A 16,830-nucleotide genomic window follows, 5' to 3' on the forward strand; every position below is an offset into this window, starting at 1 on the left:
AACATATTTTAATTTGTCTAAAGTATCACAAAAGAAAAATGACCATCCTTAATTGCATGCTTTTTTTAATTTGAGGTTGCTTTGTCTCTGCTCATGTTTCCAATCAGCCAAGGTTTGTTCTGCATTGTCAGGTAAAGCAGTGAAGGAGGCAGAGGCCAACTTGAGACGACAGCGCCGTCTCTTTCGCTCTCAGGTGATGAAGTACATCGTTCCAGGGGCACGGGTGGTGCGTGGCATTGACTGGAAGTGGAGGGACCAGGATGGCAATCCTGCTGGAGAGGGCACTGTGACCGGAGAGGCCCATAATGGTGAGGATTGGAGCCACTTCTGTGGCTCTTAGTGTGTGCATCCAACCGTTGGTAGCTTGTGTAGGACAGCGCAATGTTGTAATGCTTATGCCATAGCAGATTTCTGTTCAGCGGTTGTCAAGGCATCACTGCATCGGACCACTACATGAAAAGTGCATTACTGGCCAATCAACAATGGAGTTCAGTGGTACTTCAGTGTTTAAGGGAAACAAATTGTGAACATCAAGTGCATTTGCATGTTTTAGAGCTTTCTGCAGCAAATCCATCAAAAGTGAGGGGGGAGATGGAGTTACCCATTACTGACGTTCACACAGTAAAACAACTAAAGTTAAATCGCATTTGGACTTGTTTTCCCATCTTGCCTCAGAGCGACTGTTTTCAGACCAGCCCTTTTTATTTTCAAGTGACTTCACAAATGCTTTGTGTATTTAAAGAAAATTAAACTGTGATGGGGTTGATCTGAAACTAGTCTTTTTCCCTGTGTTTACTTCCTTATATGGTGCTTTCCTCTTGCTTCTATTCTGCATGAAATGATAAAAAACTATCTGTTTCACACTCTGAAGTTCAATGATACGTGTTAGATTACTACTTCTTGCTCTCTGCAACTGTCATTCCATACCTTTTTGTTTTTGTTAGTTTGCTATTTTGAAGTGCAACCTTTATCCCTCCCCCCCAACTTAACAGGTAACATTTTTACATATCCTACTCGTATTATCTTAAGCATCCACTCTGTTGCTATTGATTCTTTGGGCAGCCATGTTTCAGTGTGTAAAACAGCCTTTTTAACCTGTCTCCATCAGTCAAGCCAAGTGCATGTTGATGTCACAATTTGCAAGCTCCGAACGAACTCCATTGCAAGTGTATTTGACACTGACCGAAATGATTCTTCTGTTCTTTTTCTTAAGTGGCTTTGTAGCTTGGCATTTGCAAAATTCTACTGCTTTTTTGTTTTGTTTTTTTAATTTGTCATTTTCTGTGCTTCATGTTTCTACCTCACTGCTTCACCTGGACCAGAGTGATTTGGGTGTCTTCTTAGATGATCGTCAGTAGTATGAATATGAATTGAATAGGTTTGGCAGAGATACAAAACTAAATTTGACCTCATCCAATGGTCTTGGTTTATTCTGTTGTTTCTGGTCCAGTGTCAAGCAAAAGCTGTTGTCTTTGACTTGCTGCTGTCTCTCTCTGCTCTCTTGCTGGGTCTCACCCGTTCATATCCCCCCTCCCTCCCCCACTTTCCAGGCTGGATTGATGTCACCTGGGATGCCGGTGGCTCAAACTCGTATCGTATGGGTGCGGAAGGGAAGTTTGACCTCAAGCTTGCGCCAGGGTACGACCCTGAGTCAGCGCCGTCACCCAAACCTGTCTCATCCACTGTTGCAGGCACACCGCAGTCCTGGAGCAGCCTGGTGAAAAATAACTGCCCAGACAAGGGTGGCTCATCCTCCACAGCGGGGGCCAGTTCCTCCAGCCGCAAGGGTAGTAGCAGTTCGGTGTGTAGCGTGGCCAGCAGCAGCGATTTAAGCCTCAGTTCCACCCGAGTGGAGCGCAGGGTCGAGAGCCTGTTGGAGCAGGGAGTAAGCATCGTTGGAGGGCCCCCGGGGGCGGAGGGCCAAGAACCGATAGTTGTGCTTTCCTCTGCAGAGGCCGGCTCAGTCTCCAGCACCAGCACACTAACGGCGGACACGGGAAGCGAAGGTGGCGAACGTAAAACACCAGCACCCGATGGCGCTTCGACCGCTATCTCTATGGGAATCGTGAGCGTGAGCTCTCCTGACGTCAGCTCTGTTTCAGAGTCATCTAGTAAGGACGCTGCATCCCAGAGGCCCTTGTGCTCTGCCACCAGCGCGCGGCTGTCCGTCAGCTCACTATTGGCAGCTGGAGCACCCATGAGCTCCAGTGCCAGTGTCCCCAACTTGTCCTCCCGCGAGGCCAGCTTGATGGAGTCGTTCGTCCGCAGGGCACCCAACATGTCTCGCACCAATGCCACCAACAACATGAACCTGAGCCGAAGCAGCAGTGATAACAACACTAACACGCTGGGGCGCAATGTCATGAGCACTGCCAGTGAGTATCTTCAACTGCCCATTCTTCTAGGAGCCAGTACTTGGGTTTAGATCTGTGGTTTTCAGCTTTTTAGTCTCCATAGCCCACCAATGTTCACAACAGTATTTGTAGGCCCCTAGAGCAGAGCAGTTTTGTTATTAGAACTTAATATAACCTTTGGGCCCTGCTAATAACTGTAAATTAAAAGTATTATAATTAAATAAATTGAATAGCTCATATTATTAATTGTAATTAAATTACTCTTTTTAACCAATGAATTTACATGACTCTTCCAGTCAGTCGTGATTCGCTGGATAAGGATTTTCATATTTATATCAATTTCTACCCGATAAAATATTTTGGAACTAGTAAAATGTATATTTATTATAAAATGGCCATGGAGTCTTAAGATTTAATTAATTTGATCAATTAACACTTTTCCGGATCTACAAATCCATAGGGGTGACCCCGAATATTCAAAGATTTGATACTTCGATAGGAGGAGCCTGATTCTACTACCAATCTCACGGTCGAATCTTCGCAGAGGTGTTATGATAAATATTTTTAGCATGCGTGAATAAATCCAACCACCCCTATGACAAATGTAAGTTTCACTTTCGATCTGTGACCGACAGAGGAGCGTCTTGGCGACAGGGATTTAAACCTTAAAAAATGTCTGGGATAAGAAAATCTGAAGTGTGGGTGCACACCATCAGAAAAGATATTCTCAAAGACTGGATTTAGCATCAGGAAAACCATGATCGCACTTCTGCTGGCCAACGTTAACAAGTTGGTTTTGCTCGGGACATTCTAAAACGCTTAATATAAAAATTGCTTTTAAAAGACCTATAAAGGGCACTTTAACGTGGCTTAATGTATATTAAAACAGTGGTGTTAAAAGACAAGTGTTTTTCGCATACAATTTGAAAAGACCCAAACGAACACAGACCGTGTGAAAGACTAGATTTTTTTTTTTTTTTGATCAGGTAGGGTACAAGTGATATCAAAACATATCAGCCGGTTCTAATTTGATTTTTGGATGCTGTGAACATGTTTAGCTAAAAAGACAGTCCAGTTTAGCTTCTCTGCCGTTAAAAAGACAGTTGACAATTCTGGCTATACTTTAGTTTTTTAAATAATTTCTTTAAATATTTTTATTTGTATTTTATTCATTGATCACTCAGGGTTATCTAATTTAACTATTTGTGGCTTGCATTTTGAATATATGTTCCCCTGCACTTAAGGCATTTTGCACACATTTGTTCTGCACCTTGTGACTTGATTCTGATTTCTTTTGTTTTGTATTTTTATTTATTAGAAAGGTATATTCTGTTCTAATTTATTTCAGTTAATGAATTGTTTATTTCGGTGCATCGATGTTGCGCTGTACTTAGAGGCTTCTCGCATTTTATTGATATATGACTATAGGCAAGACTTGACGAATCTGATTCTACTATGAAAATCCTTAGTCGGGGACACCCCTACAAATCAGATTTACATTTAATAGAATTACATTTAAAATGTTTTAATTATATATATATATATATATATATATATATATATATATATATATATATATATATATATATATATATATAAAGGGTTTTCTTTTTAAGAAACACAATTGTTGAGGGTGAATAAATAGCTTGATTAATCTTATTTTAATGCTTTAAATTATTTTTTCATCTTGAGGCCCTGGCTTCCTGTTTGAGAACCACTGTTTATATGTTCTTTATTAATGACAAACTTAAAAGAAGGCTTATTATATTTAATCGTACGGCAAATGTTCTCAGAAAAATTTGTCATTATAGTCAGAATTGCAGTATAGGAGTATAGAAGAGAGATAGTACCTGTAGTATTTGCAATGCCTTAGGCTTGATTTGCAATGCAGTACTATTTCATCTGTTAGCATGTCTTGTCTTTTTCAGGATATTTTAGTCCTTATGTAATAGCAATCATTTTGTTGAATTTATTTTTGAGTAACATCCTGCTCCTGTCCTGAGTATTTAACTGTTCTGTGAATATTAACAGGACTCTAATATTGGCCATGATTTGCATACTGCAGCCATTTGAAGCATGTTTAGTTTGTAGAGCAAGCTTTTGATTTTCAGTTACCTGCTTTTTTTTTTTTTTTTTTTTTTGGAGACTAATCAAAGTTTTTGGGTTTTGTTTGCAGCTTCTCCTCTTATGGGTGCGCAGAGCTTTCCTAACCTTACAACCACTGGTACCACCTCAACTGTTACAATGTCCACCTCCATAGTAACCAGCAGCAATAATGTAGCCACGGCAACTACAGGTTTGTCCGTCGGCCAGTTGCTCAGTAACACGCTGACGACCAGCCTGACCTCTACATCTAGCGAGAGTGACACAGGTCAGGAGGCTGAGTTTTCTCTCTATGGTAGGCCATGTTACATTTATTATACACTCACTTTTCCCTCACCCTCAATTGTTCTAGTACATCCCCCTCCTCAGCCCGTTTATTTTTTATTTTTTTTTAAGATTAATCTCTAATTTGATGTTTTTGCTTTTTCCTAGACTAATTACTTAGTCTGGTCCTCTGAATTGATCTCCTTGATTTATTTTCTTAAATATGAAGGCTGATTTATTTTCATTGCCTTTCTTCCGCTCAGACTTCCTGGACAGTTGTCGGGCCAACACATTGCTTGCCGAGTTAGATGACGAGGAAGACTTGCCAGAGCCAGATGATGACGATGATGAGAATGAGGATGACAATCAGGAAGAACAGGAGTATGAGGAAGTTCTGGTACGGTCCAGGGTCAACCTTGGTTACCACGTTCATATTCATAGGGTAAAACCTGTTGTAGTTTCAATAATAGTACAGTGGAAATCCTTTATTTTTGGTTTTCTTCGCGTTCTCCTCTCTGGTTACTTGAAATTTGGTGTTTTTATTTTATTTTATTTTGGTGACCAGTGTTTTTGTTTGTTTTCTTCTTTGGGTTGAGAATGTATTTGGTGTTCCAGGTTTTTTTTCAGCATGTTTCCTCTGTGTAGCATGTCTTTGGTTAGGTTAAATATGTGTTTCACGTTTACAAGCTGTTGAGCATTATGTGTAAGAGAGCTTTACCACTTTTCTTTTTCAATGGTGGCCTGAAAGGAGGAAGAGGAGTATGAAACCAAAGGGGGTCGGCGCAGGACATGGGACGACGACTTTGTGCTAAAGAGACAGTTTTCTGCTTTAGTACCTGCATTTGACCCCAGACCAGGCCGTACCAACGTCCAGCAAACTACTGACCTGGATATCCCTCCACCAGGTACTGGTTTGATATAAAAAAATTCTAAATATTTAAATTTTACTCTGTCATTTTTCTAATTTGCTTTTGCCATTTTTAATACTTTATATTTATATTTAAGTACTAAAATTACAATCCTAAATTAAGTTTATCTAATATTTATATTTTATTTCAGTTAATGTAGATAATTATATAATCGTTTTAGCTTGTCAATGGGTAAGTTCACCCAAAAATGAAAATTGTGTCATCTACTCTCAAGTTGTTTCAAACTTGAATGGATTTCTTTCTTTTGCTGAACACAAAAGAAGATATTTAGAAGAATATGGGTAACCAAACCGTTGATGGGGCCCCATTGACTTGACTTCCATAGTATGGAGTACATGACAGTTTTTTTCCATTTTTGGGTGAACTATCCCTTTACACTAGTTGCCTGCTGAGTCGAATACAGCAATCCATTGTGATTTTACATGGCAAATCTCATGTTTAATGTGTACAGGTACACCTCGCTCAGAGGTACAAGAAGAGGTGGAATGCACGCCTTCACCCCGTCTGGCTCTCATCCTGAAAGTAGCAGGTCTAGGGACTACACGAGAAGTAGAGCTACCTCTCACCAACTACAAGTCCACCATTTTCTATTATGTCCAAAAGCTTCTCCAGCTCTCATGCAATGGTGCTATTAAACCTGACAAGCTTAGGCGCATCTGGGAACCTACATATACGTGAGTCTAACGTTTTACAGTTGTTTTTAGTATTCAAACTTTTGTAGTCATTTTTGTATTGCCTTTCCCCCAGACGTCTGTTAACAAACATTGTTTTTTGTAGGATAATGTACAGAGAATTGAAGGACTCTGACAAAGAAAGAGAGAGTGGAAAGATGGTAATGACACGTTTTTAATGTTTCTCACAATATCTCTCTACCTATCTTCCTTTCATTCACTCTCTTCGGCTCATTAAAATCTTGGCTGTGATTTTTTCTGTGGCTGTCCCCAATGTGTAAATGCTCCTTCTCAGTAAATTGTCTGTCAGACGTCACTAACCTTAAAGCCAGAAGACTGTGAAATGACCCCAGTGGTATCTATTGTTAAATGCACGAGCCTCTCTAGTGGTTAAACCTACTGTAATGCATGTGTATTGCGTGAGACTTTACAATCAGGAAAGACCAACATTTGGTTCTTCCTGTTGTAGGGTTGCTGGTCTGTAGAGCATGTGGAACAGTACCTTGGCACAGATGAATTACCAAAGAATGACTTGATAACCTACATGCAGAAGAATGCAGACTCAACTTTCCTGCGCCACTGGAAATTAACCGGCTCTAATAAAAGTATTAGGAAAAACAGAAATTGTTCGCAGCTCATAGCTGCATACAAGGTATAGAATGCCATCGGATGTGCATATATATCTGTACATACCATCTTTATTTTCCCTTTTTTACTTTAAGTATTTTTTCTCTTTCTTGCTTGACTGTCACTTGTGTAGCCACCTGTTAGACAGTTGTTGGTGTCCTTTTGTAAATTCTATTGCCTAAATGGGTGTAAATGTGCCATGAAAGTTTTTAGCTGTCATTGTGGACTTTGTTCTCTATTTGCTTTGATTTTAAAATTTTTGTTGTCGTCTTTGGCCATAAACTATATAATTTTGTAAGAATTTAGTAATTGCGTTGTTATAGGTATGTTGTGATGATGATAAAAAGGTTGGGAGGAAAAATGACGGCTAGTTTGTGTTAACAGTACTTGCATGGTTTTACAGGACTTCTGTGAGCGTGGCTGCAGATCTTCAGGCCTGAGTTCAGGGACTTTGTCCGCCACACAGAGCTGTGACATCCTGAGTGCTGCACGTGAGCAGGCTCAGGCCAAGGCGGGCTCCGGCCAGAGTGCCTGCAGCGTAGAGGACGTACTGCAGCTCCTTCGCATCCTCTTCACCATCGGAGGAGAACCTTCATCCGGCCGCACACTACAAGAAGGTAAGGTGCTCCTTCTCAGAGCATTGTTTTGAACCAGTTGTTTTTGCTTCCATTTTGCAAATATGCATTTATAAGTCACATTTATTTGTGTAGATGTGGAAGAGCTACAGTTCAATGCATCACCTGAGGAATTCACCAGCAAAAAAATTACAACCAAAATCCTGCAGCAGATCGAGGTAATCTGATGTGTTTGATGTAGTTTTATTTATGCATGTTATACATTGTCGATGCAGTATAGTTCAAGAGTCAGGTCTGTACGATTTGTTTTTTATTATAGAAATCAATACTTGTATTCATCTAGGATGCATTAAATTGATCAAAAGACGTTTATAGTGTTACAAAATATTTATTTTTGTCTTTTTAGGAGCCACTGGCCCTGGCTAGCGGGGCTCTCCCAGACTGGTGTGAGCAGTTAACCAGCAAGTGTCCTTTCCTCATACCCTTTGAAACCCGGCAGCTTTACTTTACATGCACTGCATTTGGAGCCTCCAGGTCTGTGCTTGCAGTTTTCAAAGAGATCTTTACTTCATTCATACAAATCTGAAATGGCCGTTTGAGAATTTGCATCTCTCTCTAGGGCTATTGTCTGGCTCCAAAACCGAAGAGAAGCCACTATGGAGCGCTCCCGGCCATCCACAACAGTTCGTCGTGATGATCCCGGCGAGTTCCGTGTTGGTCGGCTCAAGCACGAGCGTGTCAAGGTGCCTCGTGGAGAGAGTATGATGGAGTGGGCTGAGAGTGTGATGCAGATACATGCTGACAGAAAGTCTGTACTGGAGGTAAACACCACAACATAATGTTAGGGGAAGAAATAGTGGGGTCTAAAAGTCTGAGAGAGGTTCACGGTTCCTAAACTGAAAGTGCTTCTGTTTTCATTACAAATTATGGTAACACTTTATTTTACGGTGTCCTTGTTATACGTTACATGTATTAACTGCAGTAACTATAATTAAATTATGCATTATTTCAAGCAACTAACCCTACACCAACCCCTATTCCTAACCATATAGTAAGTACATGTAATTAATCATAATTTCTCAATACTTGAATGTATAATTACACTGTAACACGGACACCTTAAAATAGTGTAAACATTTTGTCATATTTTGTACAGCATGATACAAGAGCATCTTGTACTTCAGTGGAAGCAATAACATCTGTACAAAGGAGTTCATGGTCAATGTTACAATTTTTCATCAGTATTCTGTGATTACGACTAGGGATGCAACGATACCATTTTTTCAGAACCGATCCGATACCAAACATTCTGAGTATCGACCGATACCGATACCAATCCGATACCAGCACAGTTTTTTCTTTTTAATCAAGTAGAATTTCTATAACTCTGTGTGTTGAACTGATAATCACTCTTTTGTGTGTTAAACACAATCTACTTAATACAGACAACTTCATTATAAAGAAAAACAACAAATAAAAAAAAAATATGATCATAATCTGTGACAAAAATGCTATTATAAACTAGATTAGTGGATAATTCAGTAGTAAAATTTAGCCTAGAAAAAAATCACAAGTGCACAATAATTGTATTAAATCTGAACATGAAAAAACATTTAGTGGGGAACAAATATGAGACAATAAGTGTAACACTAAATTTGGTAAAACGTTACACATTGCTCTTTGTATTGTTGTAAAATACATTCATGAAAAACAAAATAACAAAAATCAAAAACATTAATTATTTTATAGCCTAGGCCTACTATAAAATTGAGACATGTTTTAAATGTATAGCACATCGGTTTAATGAGGCAGCAACATGATGGATAGTACAGAACTAGAAAGGCTATTAATAATCGTTCATTGCGTCGCTGTATTATGATATGAAAGGCCCCAATACAGTGCGGCACACATCGCTTATGCGCATCCCGAGCGCAGAATGATGCGCTTGAAGCAACACGAGTCACAGCGTGCAGCGCGTCGGGTCCGCATTAAAAAGTTCAAATCACGAAAGATAGACATATTGATGCGTAGTGTATTATGCAGTATCTATCTATGCAATAGTTTATTGAGCATTTTCTTTTAACAGTTTTAAAAGTCAGTTACTGTGCGCGTGAAGAACAATTATAATGCTCTTACTCCAGTGTTGTGAGAGACACCCGGTAGAAAGTAACATGATTAAGGTACAGCAATAAAGTCCAGCAAGATAAAGTTGTTTAATGCAAAACCATAGACCTTTATCTACAGATCAAGTATAATTATAGTAACATTGAATCATCTTGGAGAGAGTTTTTCATCGTGTTGACTGCCGAACGCGACGCGCTGTTTGATGCTGAATGGAGAATGACTGACAGCCGCAGCGGAGGGAAAAGTGTACGTGATCTTGAATATAATGACTTAAATATTAATTTCTATCTCACATTATACTATATAATGGCTTCCGAACACTTATAATATAGTGCAGGACAACTTTATGGTGCTTTATAATGTTTTTGTGCCTTTTGTGGGGCTTAACAATAGCACAGAATAGTATACGCACAATATCGGATTTGGATCGGCCTCGTCTGACCGATACCCGATCCGGCAAAAATGGCAGTGTCGGAGCCGATACTGAATATCGGATCGATGCATCCCTAATTACGACATACATTTTTTTTTTGGTTTTGCATTTTAATTTAGTTGTGATTAATTTTCTTTAATATATGAAGTCATCTTGTAGTTTCTAGTCCTGCCCATAGTTGAGAACCTCTGCTCTAGAGCAGTGAAAATCCTTCTCCGACTGTTTGATTAAGACTGATAATGATGGTTATCTTGCACAGGTGGAGTTCCAGGGGGAGGAGGGCACTGGTCTTGGACCCACCCTGGAGTTCTATGCCCTTGTTGCTGCAGAGTTCCAGAGGACTTCCCTTGGTATCTGGCTCTGTGACGACGACTTCCCAGATGATGAGTCACGTCAAGTAAGTGTTTTACCACCTGTTAACCACAAGGCTCTAGCCATAGGTATGAGACTGTTCTCAATTGGCTGATTAATTGACATTTTCATTGTTCATCAGGTGGATCTGGGCGGAGGCTTAAAACCACCTGGCTATTATGTGCAGCGTTCCTGCGGCCTTTTCCCTGCTCCCTTCCCTCAGGACAGCGATGAACTGGAGCGTATCACCAAGCTTTTCCTGTTCCTTGGCATCTTTCTGGCCAAATGCATCCAGGACAACCGTCTCGTTGACCTGCCCATATCCCAGCCTTTCTTCAAACTGCTCTGTATGGGTGACATCAAAAGCAACATGAGTAAGCTACTTTATCAAAACCATATTGAGTCGGACTGCCACTTCTCTGAAATCCAGTCTGAGGCTTCCACTGAGGATGGTCAAGACACATACTCAGTGGGTAGCTTTGATGAAGACTCCAAGTCCGAGTTTATCCTTGACCCACCCAAGCCCAAGCCACCAGCTTGGTATCACGGCATCTTGACGTGGGAGGACTTTGAACTGGTGAATCCTCACAGAGCACGGTTCCTAAAAGAGCTGAAGGCACTGTCTGTGAAGCGCAGGCAGATCCTGGGCAATAAGAGTCTGTCAGAGGATGAGAAGAACACACGGCTACAGGATCTCATGCTAAAGAATCCTATGGGCTCTGGCCCTCCACTTAGTGTAGAAGATCTTGGGTGAGATATGAATGTCACTTTGTATATTAATCAAGGAAATCAATATCGTGTGTTAATTTCTTGCTTGTCGCCGGGTGTTCCATTTACATGTTTATTTGTTGCTTATCTAAATTTCTTTTGTTTTATTTGTTATTAGATTAAATTTCCAGTTCTGTCCATCATCCAAAGTACATGGCTTCTCATCGGTAGACTTGAAGCCCAATGGAGAAGATGAGGTATGTCACATGTTTTTCAGAAATGCAATGTAATGCTCTGCGTGTGTACTGTTATACAGTCTGTGTGTGTGTACTGTTATACAGTGTGTGTGTACTGTTATACAGTCTATCTGTGTCTGTGTGTGTACTGTTATACAGTCTGTGTGTGTGTACTGTTAAACAGTCTGCCTCTCTACAATGAAAATGAAATCCTATTTTGTGGTTTCCATTATTTATTGTATTTGTAGTCATGGCAATGCAGTATTTGTACATACAGTATAGCAGGGCTGCATCACCCTTAGTACCAGTACTTCCTGCTGCCATCTTGATAAAATCACACTTCCTTTTGGGATAGTCGGCATGATGCTTGAATGAGATGAGGTTAAGTTTTGGGTCAATAAGATAGTATATTAGAAATTTGCTGATACCTATGGCCAATTATTCAGAATATCTACTGGTAGTTTGATTTTCCCAAGGGAACAAAATCTCTCCCAGCTAATGTTGTATACAGGGAACCCTCTCATTTGGTGCATTACAATAATATTAGAAGTTAAAATTAACAACAGAGCCCAGACTATTATATTCATCTGCTATTTATTTTCAGGTATAATAATTACACTCACATAAGAACTCAAATGTTTGTATACAACTCAACAAAGTTGTACATAAGGTCATTTTCAGAAAAACTGTCTTCATGACAAATGTATTCAAACAAACATAATTAACAGTAAATAAGCTCCTCTCTAGTGTTTTTATAGCTAACTAAAGAACTGCGAACATTGGATAATTTTGCAGTTGAGTGACATTCTTCACAAGTTTTTATTTTATTTTATTTTTTACAGCTCTTAAATGCTTAAATGGTCAAGTACAAAAAAAATGCCCATCTTGGCGAGTATTTGGGTAAACCAGTTTTGGAATGTAAAGAGTTGAAAAGCAAATGCAAATAATTGTAAGCATTGATCTGTATTTAATTTTTACAATTGCTTTTTTTTTTTACAAGACTTTTCAGTGTTATTTTACATTTGGTTACTTCATTTCTGTAGTATTTCTACTGTTAACACTGAACACTACTGTTAGACTCGCCTGAAAAACGTTGTCATGTTGGTTTAATTTGTCCCTTTATTCCGTTGTATTTATTTGTGCTATTTTGCTATTTATTCATTTTTTCTTATTTTATTACTGACGGTTTACTTTAGTTCAAAGTTTTAAATAAAGCCTACCTGTGCTGTCTGTAAGATATTGCAACAAAATTATCCAAAGATTATGAGATATCTCTTATAATATATAATTTTTCCCATGGTGTATATATATTATTTTTTCAAGATATTGTATCGAATTTAGAAATTCCAGTATCGTGACAACACTAATCCCTAATGTATTTCATTCAGCAAGGATGCGTTAAATTGATCAAAATTGAAAGTAAAAACTTTTGGATTGATACAAAACAAATATTTTTATATAAATGCTGTATTGTATTGATAGAATCCTGAAAAAAACATTTTTATTTGAATGGTTTCTGAATGATCATGTGATGCTGAAGACTCAAGACTGTGGTAATGGCTGCTGAAAATTCAGATTTGCCATCACAGGAATAAATTACATTTTAAAATATATTTAGATACATACATTTTTTAATTGTAATAATATTTCATAGTTACTGTTTTTATTGTATTTTTGATCAAATTAATGCAGCTTTGGTGAACACAAGAAACTCATTTCAAAACTTTGAACAGTAGTTTATATGCATGTAGTCCAAGTGGCAGAATTTGAAATGCACACTGCTTGCTTGGTATCTTATTATGCAATGCATTGTTTCTGGTGTCATCTTGTATAGAATAAGATATAAATGCTAATAATTCTGCTGTCCTCTCTTCAGATGGTCACCATGGACAATGCTGAGGACTATGTAGAGCTCATGTTTGACTTCTGCATGCACACAGGAATCCAGAAGCAAATGGAGGCCTTTAGAGGTATGACAAGATTGGCAATACTCTCATGCCTTGCACTTTAAATCCACTCAAGCTACACTCAGTGTGTACCAAAGCGTACAAACAAAGTGTGTAACTTGGCTGTTCAGATATCAGTATATTATGAAGGACACTCATTATTACATTATTCATGTCAGTTATAAATATGGTGCTAAGTGTGAAACACCTTTCTTTTTTTGATACAGAGGGCTTTAACAGAGTGTTCCCTATGGAGAAACTCAGCTCATTTAGTCATAAAGAGGTGCAGATGATCTTGTGTGGCAACCAATCTCCATCCTGGACCTCTGAAGACATTGTCAACTACACAGAACCTAAACTTGGCTACACACGGGACAGGTAGACATTTACTATTATTTCTATTGCTCTACATTTTACGATGGCATACACTTGTTGGGTAGGTCTTAGATGTGTTGTTGTTTTGTTTTTTATATGGGACTGAAATGCATGTATATCTATTGTTACAAAAATTCAGCATTTTAAATTGAATGTCTTGGTAATCTTTAGAAATGCACCAATATGAAAATGTTGGCCATTACCGATAATTCTTTATATTTGAAAGCCGATTAATCTACATCCAAATTTGTATATCATTTTTGAAAGCCTGATTACAAGTCATGTCACAAGCACATCAAACATGTACAGAAGCCTAGTTTGAACCAGTGTAAGTTTTTTAATTATTTCAAACTCCTATGGACAACTTTCTTTATCCAACATTTTTTAAAAAGCTATTGTCTTATAAATAAAATAATGCTAACAAGTCACTGTACAACATTACTTGTAGAATAGCCTATGTGTGCGGACGGTAATGATATATATTTTTTTAATATACCATATTGTTGATGAAAACGATACAGGAAAAATACATGCTAGTTATTAATAATGCATCAATGTTTTTGAAAAGGAAACATCTCAAATTATTATTACTGTTTTAAATGACAGCATTGCTGTTTCAGCTGTGTGCGCTGAAGCTGAAGACCTGAATGAACACCTGGAAACTGAAGCGCTTTGTTAGTGGGTTTTGTTAGCTCAACCAAACGCATCCTATTTTTTTTATATTTATATAACATAAATGTAATATTACAACTTAAATCTGTGCAAAATGATGCAAATGCACAAGTGAACTTGAACTAAGTTACGTCAGTAACCCACAGGATTTTGGGAAACTGTTGTAGGTGGACACAAGCGAACTTAGTCAAGAAGGTGTAAATCCGTTGTGGATGCGACCTTCCTGTAACGTGCTAAAACAACATTATAATAAAAACACTACTGTAAAATAATATGTAGTCTATATAACAGATTTACGCTGCACAAGTTGCACTTAACTCTATTTTCCTTTTTGAAGTATTCCAATCATATTTCAGGCAATATAAAAGGAAGTAATCCATTATTTATCGGCTTTAATGTATTGTCTAAATTTTCTTAACTGGGTAATAACGATAACATTAAAAGCGAACATGTTGGGGCATTCTTAGTAATCATATCCTGAACAAACTACACTACTGTTAAAAAATGTGGGGTCTGTAAGATTTTCAAAACAATTAATACTTTTATTCTGCAAGGATGCATCAAATTAGTCAAAATTGTCAGTAAAGACAATTACAATTCTATTTCAATCAAATGTTCATCAAAGAATCCACAAATGTACCATGGTTTCCACAAATATATGTAGGCTAGCAGCACAACTGTTTTCAACTGTGATTAAGAAATGTTTCTTGAGCACGAAGGATGATTCGGCTCTTTCATTACAGGAAGGAATAAATTACAATTTAAAATGTATTAAAATACAAGTTATTTCAAATTAAAATGATTTCACAATATTACTGTTTTCATTGTATTGCTATGTAATATGGTTGGGATTTTTTTTCTTCTCCCTAATAAATGCAGCCTTGGTGAGCATAAGAGACTTTTAAAAAACATTTTAAAAACCTTACTGACTCAAACTTTGGAACACTGAATATGAAACATTTATTCTTAAGTCGTTTACATGTGCCATATTATTCTGCTATTAGAATATTGTAGTAGTAGAAGTGTATAAATGTGAGAATCACATGCTTTCATGTTTGGAATAAAGGTTTCGTGTTCAGGTTTCCCAAAAAATGTAAATGTATGAAATGACGTACTTGGGCACACTTCAGACAGTATATATCATGTTGATGATTTAATTGTATTGCAGTCCTGGTTTCCTGCGCTTTGTGCGAGTCCTGTGTGGAATGTCATCAGATGAAAGGAAGGCGTTCCTCCAGTTCACTACAGGCTGCTCGACCCTGCCCCCTGGTGGACTGGCCAACCTCCATCCACGTCTCACAATAGTCCGAAAGGTATATGATCTCACTGTTTTTCTTTCTTTTTTCAATTTGCTAAGATCCATGATGCTAAAAACCCAGCCAATAAGTTAACCTAAGAACAACTAACATTCTCTCTTCATACCTGCTGTTGTCTTTTCTCCTGTAGGTTGATGCGACAGATGCCAGCTACCCTTCAGTTAACACGTGTGTGCACTACTTGAAGTTGCCGGAATATTCTTCCGAAGAGATCATGAGAGAGCGCCTCCTTGCTGCCACTATGGAGAAGGGCTTCCACCTCAACTGAGCATGCTCTCCCTACATCATTGACCAACTCCCATACTGGTGAAGCCTGTTGTGTTTTGTTGCAGAAAATAAAGCTGTGCTCTGAAATCCCCCTCCTCCCCCCAAGCACCCAACATGTACCCAAATCCACAGGAAAAAGTCCCATCGCAGCTCCACTAGCTCCTGAAACCGATTAGGGTCTCCTAAACTGGCTGCTTCACATGGCCTTTCCCAGGTCACTCTACTGCTTTAAGGGCTTGAGCCACTGGCAGCCAGGGTAGTCTCTCCTCACCTACTGTGTTTACTGTCATTACTCCAGATCCAGTGTAAATTTTGGCATAGATCATCTTTTTTCAGACTTACACATCACCACCTGCAGCTGCAGCGTCAGACCCTGGACACAAGCACACCTGCTTCTGTAGAGCTAACTATAGAGTGTTTGGGCATTTCCTTAACAGGTTTTAAGTTTTACTAGTGCCTGCATTTGTTGAAATATTAGGATTTTTTTTCTTTCATTTGTTTTACTTAATGTCTACATACAATCATGCACATGCTTTTTTTCTTTTCTTTTTTTGCTTCCGTTACTGTGTTGAGTGTTTTCAACTGTTCATTTCCCTGCTACAGGATCAAAGTCCCTGAGTGCATTTGTGTAATTTTACAATAAAGCTATAGATACAGAAACACTGGTTCTGTGTGCAAGGCACATTTAAAAAAGAGAAAAAGACAAAGCAAAAAGCAAGCTGTGCTTTCCCTTGTATTTTCTTTGTATATTATAAACATTTATTTAACTCAAGTTGCAGTTTGAAGTAAACAAATATTTTCAAATGTGTATGCTCCAAAAATAATCATTAAAATGTTTGCAAAGTATCAACACTCTCATCTCTGACTAAAACTTTTTGT

At 38.4% G+C, this 16,830-nt stretch overlaps 1 protein-coding gene across 19 annotated transcripts in view; it reads left to right on the plus strand.

Annotated features, from left to right (window-relative positions):
• The window catches only part of hectd1 (HECT domain containing 1), a 32,784-nt gene extending 15,987 nt beyond the window's left edge, over positions 1 to 16,797 (plus strand). Inside the window, exons 24-43 of one of the 19 annotated variants that reach the window (XM_079633543.1) lie at positions 108 to 308; positions 945 to 992; positions 1,551 to 2,375; positions 4,531 to 4,752; positions 4,985 to 5,163; positions 5,470 to 5,626; positions 6,102 to 6,324; positions 6,428 to 6,482; positions 6,791 to 6,973; positions 7,352 to 7,565; positions 7,659 to 7,741; positions 7,930 to 8,057; positions 8,143 to 8,344; positions 10,340 to 10,477; positions 10,574 to 11,181; positions 11,318 to 11,396; positions 13,252 to 13,345; positions 13,549 to 13,699; positions 15,537 to 15,681; positions 15,815 to 16,797. In XM_079633543.1, the coding sequence (XP_079489669.1) occupies positions 108 to 308; positions 945 to 992; positions 1,551 to 2,375; positions 4,531 to 4,752; positions 4,985 to 5,163; positions 5,470 to 5,626; positions 6,102 to 6,324; positions 6,428 to 6,482; positions 6,791 to 6,973; positions 7,352 to 7,565; positions 7,659 to 7,741; positions 7,930 to 8,057; positions 8,143 to 8,344; positions 10,340 to 10,477; positions 10,574 to 11,181; positions 11,318 to 11,396; positions 13,252 to 13,345; positions 13,549 to 13,699; positions 15,537 to 15,681; positions 15,815 to 15,952 (4,073 nt within the window). In that variant the 3' untranslated portion in view covers positions 15,953 to 16,797. The remainder of the gene's footprint in view (positions 1 to 107; positions 309 to 944; positions 993 to 1,550; positions 2,376 to 4,530; positions 4,753 to 4,984; positions 5,164 to 5,469; positions 5,627 to 6,101; positions 6,325 to 6,427; positions 6,483 to 6,790; positions 6,974 to 7,351; positions 7,566 to 7,658; positions 7,742 to 7,929; positions 8,058 to 8,142; positions 8,345 to 10,339; positions 10,478 to 10,573; positions 11,182 to 11,317; positions 11,397 to 13,251; positions 13,346 to 13,548; positions 13,700 to 15,536; positions 15,682 to 15,814) is intronic. The other 18 variants (XM_079633555.1, XM_079633560.1, XM_079633554.1 and 15 more) reach the window with 18 other exon arrangements.
• Positions 16,798 to 16,830: the final 33 nt, after the last annotated feature.

This window comes from Phoxinus phoxinus (assembly GCF_949152265.1).
Source record: "Phoxinus phoxinus genome assembly, chromosome: 13".
Taxonomy (NCBI): domain Eukaryota; kingdom Metazoa; phylum Chordata; class Actinopteri; order Cypriniformes; family Leuciscidae; genus Phoxinus; species Phoxinus phoxinus.